General features: G+C 44.0%; 1 protein-coding gene across 1 annotated transcript; it reads left to right on the plus strand.

The window, feature by feature from the left end:
* The first annotated feature begins 26 nt into the window (after positions 1–26).
* On the plus strand, positions 27–5,952 carry LOC125485601 (glutathione S-transferase omega-1-like). The gene is made up of 3 exons (XM_048609126.1): positions 27–969; positions 1,821–1,927; positions 4,763–5,952. Exons 1-3 carry the CDS (start codon positions 871–873, stop codon positions 4,914–4,916), a joined length of 360 nt encoding a protein of 119 aa, XP_048465083.1. The 5' UTR covers positions 27–870; the 3' UTR covers positions 4,917–5,952.
* The last annotated feature ends 1,020 nt before the right edge of the window (positions 5,953–6,972 follow it).

Below are 6,972 nucleotides of genomic sequence, written 5' to 3' on the forward strand. Positions count from 1 at the left end.
ATGAAGGGTCTAGGCCCGAAACGTCAGCCTCTCTGCTCCTATGATGCTGCTTGGCCTGCTGTGTTCATCCAGCCCTGCACCTTGTTGTCTCGGATTCTCCAGCATCTGCAGTTCCTACTATCTCCTATTGAATACCTACTTGTTTCCACTTTTATACTCTGCTAGTGACTGAATTTCCTCCTCTTTCACCATAACCTAGTTCCCAGCAGACAATTTGCTATTAGATTGCTAATTAACTCTGCATCATTACACAATAATACGTCTCTACTCAATGTCCCTTTCCTATTTGTCAGCTGTATGTCTCAATGTTTCTCTGATATCCCTGTCTCATTCTCCCTGAAAGTGATGGATGGAAGGAAGATTTTGAATTTATCCAAACTCTTTTGTGACCTCAAGAGGCAACCATTCAGTTCTGTAGAAGTGTCACTGGACGCAAAATGTTATCTCTGCCTTATCTCCACAGATGCTGCCAGCTCTGCTGAGTTTCTCCAGCAATTTCTGCTTTTGTTTCCAGCAATGATTAAGGGACAAAAATTGTCAGGGGAAAATGCCCTCTTCAACAAAGTGCCACAGGTTCTTCCAGCATTCCTTCAGAATTGCACCAATCTTTCAGCCTGGGCTTTGTGCTCAAATCTCTGGAAGAGACTCTAACACATGAGCTTCTGTCTCAAAATGAGATGCAATTCACTGAGTCACAGCTGACATCTTACACTTGTAGATGAGTGTAAAATCTGCTTATGCTGTCAACACAGCCACACACAATTTGTGAAACTTTGTATTTTAGCAGTGCTAGTGAGTGATTGTGTATCAGTGTCTGAACCCGGATGCTAAGTGATTTCTCTATACTGCTGGCTTTTCTGTGACCAGGTGATGGGTTACATGTACAGGATTCCAGTGGAAAAGAGAAAATCCGTGGACACTTCCAAAATGGAAGAGGAACTTAAAGTTCAACTCAGCAAGTTCGACCAGGTAAGGCGGGAATTGGTGAAACCAGGAAGCAGAAATGGAGATACTCTGGATTATGGTAGTGTTGGAATGTGACATAGAACGCTGGGTCTTTGAGTATTAACCTAGGATCTTTAATGTTCCCCTGACCACAGGGAACAAACCACAGGTTCCTTGCTTGATGGTTCTTCTAACAAACTGCTGAGCTTGAAGATAACACAAAACACTTCACTTTAAGTGTGACATACTGAATAGAAATAGAGATGTCAAAACAGACTTATGTTTGTATACTCCCTTCTATAACCTTAGGACATCCCATAGCCAGTGAAGTCCTCTTGAAGTGGTTAAGCAGCATACAAATCAGCATCAATATGTGCATAGCAAGATCCCACTAACAGCATTGTGATAAAGACTGGATTATCCTTTTTTGATGTTAATTGACAATTAAATATTGGCATAAAGGGTGGTGGTGTGGCAATGTCACTGGACTAGTAATTTAGAACAGCTGACTAATGGGCTGAGGACATCGGTTCAAATCATTACCTTGGCAGGTGGTAAAGTTTGATTTCAATAAAAATCTGGAATTAAAATGCTAGTCTATGTCACAACTGTTAATTGCTGTAACGATCCATCTGGTTCATTAATGTTCATTAGGGAAGGAAACTTGCAGACCTACACCAATGTGGTTGACCCTTAGTCCACTCAGTTTAAGGAAAATTAGGGACGACCAATAAATACTAGCTCACATCTTATGGATAAATTAAAAAATGCAGTGATTAAAAATTCACTGGTCACATCCCATTTCGATTTTCCACATCTGTGTAGTTCTGGAGATGCACTTTTACCTACACTGTCCTGACTGCTGTTTTTTGCAGAAATTGGCTGATTCGAAGACTCGTTTCTTTGGTGGTGACTCTGTGACAATGATTGACTACTGGATTTGGCCCTGGTTTGAGCGCATGGAAGCCCTTGAATTCAACAAGTGAGTTTGGAAGATTAAAATGGCGTGTGAGTGGCTAACAGCGCAGCTCAGATACTGATCTTCCACTGCTGCAATGTGGGTCAAATTCAACCCAAACTGATAGAATTAACCTTCCTCTTCTCACAGGTCCTTTGAATGATGTAGTGTGAAATTTAGGCACAAAGATCTTTCTTTCGTTCACTGGCATTAGGACTTTATAAATATGAGAGGAAATTAATGTTAAGCTAGAAAAACAGAGTATTTTCGTGGAATTAAGCCTGTAGTTTGCAACTGGTTGAGGACATTTTTTCATAGAATGCCTACAGTGTGGAGACTGGCCATTTGGCCCAACAAATCACGCCGACTCTCCAAAGACCATCTGACCCAGTCTCACCCCGCCTACCCTAACCCTGTAACCTTGCATTTCCTGTTGTTAATCCACCTAACCTACACATCCCTGGACACTATGAGCAATTTAGTATGGCCAATCCATATAACCTGCACAGCTTTGAACTGTAGGAGGAAACCGGAGCACCCAGAGGAAATCCACACAGACACGGGGAGAACATTCAAACTCCACACAGACAGACACCCATAGCTGGGATTAAACCCAGTCCCTGGCGCTGTGAGGCAGCAGTGCTAGCCACTGAGCCACCATTCCCAGTTTTGACTGACTCATCCTCTCTTCATGAGTCCTCCTTCTGACAAAGACATCCTTTCCTACAAACAGCGTCTGCTGCTGCTACGCTTTGTGATCTTCTTCAGCATTGCCACCTGCTGCTGAAGTTTGCACTACAGTGAAATGTGTTTGGAAAGTCACAAACGGGTTTTAAGTGGGTTTGGACACAGAGTATGAAGCTGACCCAATTTTTGACACTAACTTCACAGCCTTCCTTTTAGATATCAATGCTGGTGCTGTCATGGAGCATTGTTCAGAGGGAATGTAGATGGAGCTTCACTCTGTATCTAACCCCATGCTGTATTTGGTGCAAGAAGGATAGAGGATGAGAGAGGAGGTCAACAACAGACGGAAGCATAGAAGCAGGAAGGGGATGAAGGAAGCCTCTCCCTTGAAGATTGAGCCAAAAATGAATTTCAAGGTTTGCTGACACTTCCAATCTCAGTGGCACCAAGATGCTCAGTCGGTCCCACCCCAGCTATTGCCAATCTCTCGCGCTGGAAGCTACAGGTCTCAGTATTCTAATTTCAAAGAATTCCTCAATAAGGCAAGAACAGTAAAAAATAACTCGAACCAAAATATTGGACCTACAGAATCCCAACAGCAGAGTCCAGTGAATGAGGCATGACTATGCATATTGTTACTGCACAAATTTAACAAGCTTTTATCTAACTCATTTGCTTCATTTGCAAGGCCAACTGAGATCTGGCTGAGTCTAACAGAGAATAAATAATGTCACCACTCATAAATTCAATGCTTTAAATGCCCTTTGATTATAAAGGGGCTTCAATAACAGGAATGTACAGCCCTGGTAGAGCCCACTTCCCCAGTGTGTTTTGGGAATAGGACACAATGACTGACTGTCACATCCATTTTGGGTACTATCACTCTGTCTTTAACATGATTTGATTCCCAGCCTTTGCTTAAAGGCACCTACGGCAGGTACTGTAATTCATTTCATTTACAGGTAGTGAAGAGGAACCTGTTGTGATAGGAATGAGGTCAGCCAGGTGGACCTTGTAGAATATGAGTTCCCTGATTGGGGCTGTTAACCTGGTCCAATCAGGGATCCCTGGCTGAGAGATATAAACAGGAGTGTCTGGAGTGCTGCTCGCTCTAGGAGCTGACTCTGTGCCAACTGGGAGTGAGTCATGTACTATGGCCATGTAAATAAAGGGTAACTTGGTGATGGGATACCGGCCTTCGTGGAGTTATTTCAGAACCAATACCTGCTAGAAACAGTGATCAATTAATATCGACTGCTGTAACTGGTTCACATCCTTCCATCTGCCAGAGGGGAATGGTAACTGGGGGTCCAAAGAAATCAGCTGCTGCATTTCTTTTGATGGTGGGACAAGTGATTCTAAAAAGGCAAAGTCAAATGCCACACATGAAGTTGTCTGTTGATATTGATGTGCGATGATCTCTCTGGCGCCTTGTTGGCAGGGCTGCCCTCTGCTTTGGAGTTTCTGAAACCATATCAATCAGATGGCGAATTCCTGCCCACTGCTGGTATTGCCAATTTTGTCCATCACCAGCTAGCTTCACCCAAGCCAATGAAACACTCCTTGCTTGCTGAATGCTAACCTCTCTGTGTTTGCACTCTAAACGGCTTCATCACCAGCGACTGTGCCCTTTCTTGTAAAGTCGAGATGGTGTTGTTGCAATTAGTGAGAAATTAGTAATAGCTGCTATTGGGGTTGGAGTTGCAGGGACAAAGGGTCTGGACTGAGAGGTCTAAGATGAGCAACCAAAAACATAAAACTAAATGTAGGCAATTTGGTCCAGAAGGCGAGAGAAGCACCTTCAGAGAGAGACAATTAGAAGGTTGTGAGATATACTCCGAGTTAGAAGATGAGGCAGAAATTTTGCAAACATTGCAGATTAGATCAATCAAAACAAATTGGCATAAATGATTATGGCAGCAAGGAGATGTGAACTGAACTATTTATTCATATGGGGAGTAAATGCTATCATGGTCTGGTTGGGCTGAATGGCCTCTAACTCTTGTATGTTCTATGTTTAGCTCCAGCTCTCTGATTAGTTGTGGTTCTGAGGGTAGGTCTTGCTCCTGCTGAGGGAACAGTCTGGGGTATATAAAAAAGGGACAGGGGCTCTATTCAGGTGCGGGTTAACAGTTCTTGTCTCTCACTGAATCTCTCTTCCTGTTTCTGCAGGCTCCTGGAACAGATGCCAACACTCAAGCACTGGATGCAACTCATGCAGCAAGATCCTGCAACCAAGGCCACTGGCTATAGCACTGATATCTACAGAGAATTCTACGAGCTGTACTTGCAGGGTAACCCTGAAGCCTGTGACTACCATCTCTGAGAAGAATCACCCCTAGTTAGACTCAGTAGAGCACATAAGCATCTGCTCCCTACTTTAGACAGCACACAGCATGACATCAACAGTTTGATATAAACTGATTCAGGAGTCACACCAAATGTTCTCCCAACTCCCGATTCAATCCAACTTTGCATTACTCCTGGAGATAGGGAAAATTAAACTTGCAAAAGCTGGAAGCCAGAAATAGGACTGAGAATACAGGGCCAGCAGGAGTTAGATGGGAATTAAACACAGGGTGAATGGTTGTCATCCATTCTCTGACCTTCGTTCCCAATGTTGACATACCTGCTCTCTCACAGACAGCGTGCACTGGCATTATTTTTAGATTGTCCTCTAATTGCCTCTGGGGAAATGAGTCTACACAACCAAAACTGGCTGCTGAATTCACAAACTCTGGTTTATTTTGGCTGCCTGCCTTTTACTGAGCAGCATCTGATTGGAGATATTCAGTAAACTGACCTCTCCCCTTGGGATATTTTAAAAAGAATACTTTCCTGTTTTTGTTTCAGTGTGACAATATTCTTCTGCCTGTTCCACTGCTCTGAGCAGTCTGGGTAGAAATTTGTCTTTGTCACATTTTTATGGTCTTCCTAAATGATCATGAATCCCCAGGAACTTGTCCTGGTGTCAAGACACAAATATTCAGGGTTCCTTTTATATCCTAGAACCATGCTCCTTTCTCCAAAACGCTCACAACTTTGCTAAACCGTGGAAATCCCGTGCAGTGCTGGATATATCAATCTAGCCACACACATTCTCGCTGAGATGTTTCTGTTCCTATTTTGGACTGTCCAACTTCCTGTTTCACCACCTTTTGATTTCAACCCCACCATCATACCATTGGCATTGTCACCATTCCCTATCTGAAGGCAGATTCCCGATTACCCACTCCCCATTCATACTGCCCAGGCTGCAGAAGAGCACAGTGTGATCCTGGTGAAGCTTTTAATGCCCCAATGTCCCTGCTGCCAATGTCTTGATGAAAATTGTAGACAGAATAAAAGATGCCATAAAGAGATTTCTGCAGCAATCCTTTTCTTGGGTTATGGACTGGGGACGACAAGTCCAGCCAGAGGACGGTTTATCACCCAGTAATCTCCAATCTGTCAGCACCACTGAGATCCTTGTGCTTCAATTTAGGGTAGGCTGGTTTACTCCACATGGGCCAAGCATGTGGCAGATAGGTGCGGTGGGGTGGTAGGGGGTGAATTTACTGAGTCATTTGGATTTGGGAAAGCTCCTGGTTGTAGCAGGCACAGGCTAGAGCTGGGCAACAGACCATCATTGACATGGGAGTTCCACTAGAGGGCATTCTGGGGGCTCATTACTCCGCGGGGCTGAGAGTTCTCTTGAGATAGGCTGAAACCTGATGAGAGCCTCCTCCACCGCCATCAGACCCCCTAAGGATGGTCAAAGAAGGGAGACCTGTGACCTGATAGCCTTCGGGCCCTGGTTGTCCGGCCTCACCACTGGAAACAGTCTCTGAGGTGAGATATTGTCAGGCCTGGAATCTGTACCCTCAGGAGGGGCTGATCATTGACAGCAATCCCTGAAAATCGTGAGGTAATGTTTTGTAACAGAACTAAGGGCACTCTGGGCTGAACAATGCACTGGTACAAACAGCCCAGTCAGTGATCCACTTGTTACAAGCACAGCCTCATTTCCCATTGGCTGAAGGGAAGCTTCAAGTAGTCAAACTGCCTCAAAAAATGAGACTGGATTACTGACTCAATCTTAAAAAATGCAACAAGTATCTCTACAGAACATTTCAGTGTGAGGCCGTCACAACGTAGTTCATAGCCAAAAAAAGGCATTTGAACCCGTGGTTCTTTGTTTTATTTAAACATATCTTGTTTCTTTTGTAATCTGGAAACACAGCAGCTAAAAGGCACAGCAAGATTCCCTCAGCGTGCAACATCTTAATGACTGGATAATTTTTTTTGTAGCGGCAGCTGTGACACTGGAGAGAAACACTCCACTTTCTTAAAATTCTGATGTGAGGAGATTTTGCACTCACCCGAGACAGCAACTGACCCTC

Source organism: Rhincodon typus, chromosome 20 (assembly GCF_021869965.1).
Source record: "Rhincodon typus isolate 14 chromosome 20, sRhiTyp1.1, whole genome shotgun sequence".
Taxonomy (NCBI): Eukaryota; Metazoa; Chordata; class Chondrichthyes; order Orectolobiformes; family Rhincodontidae; genus Rhincodon; species Rhincodon typus.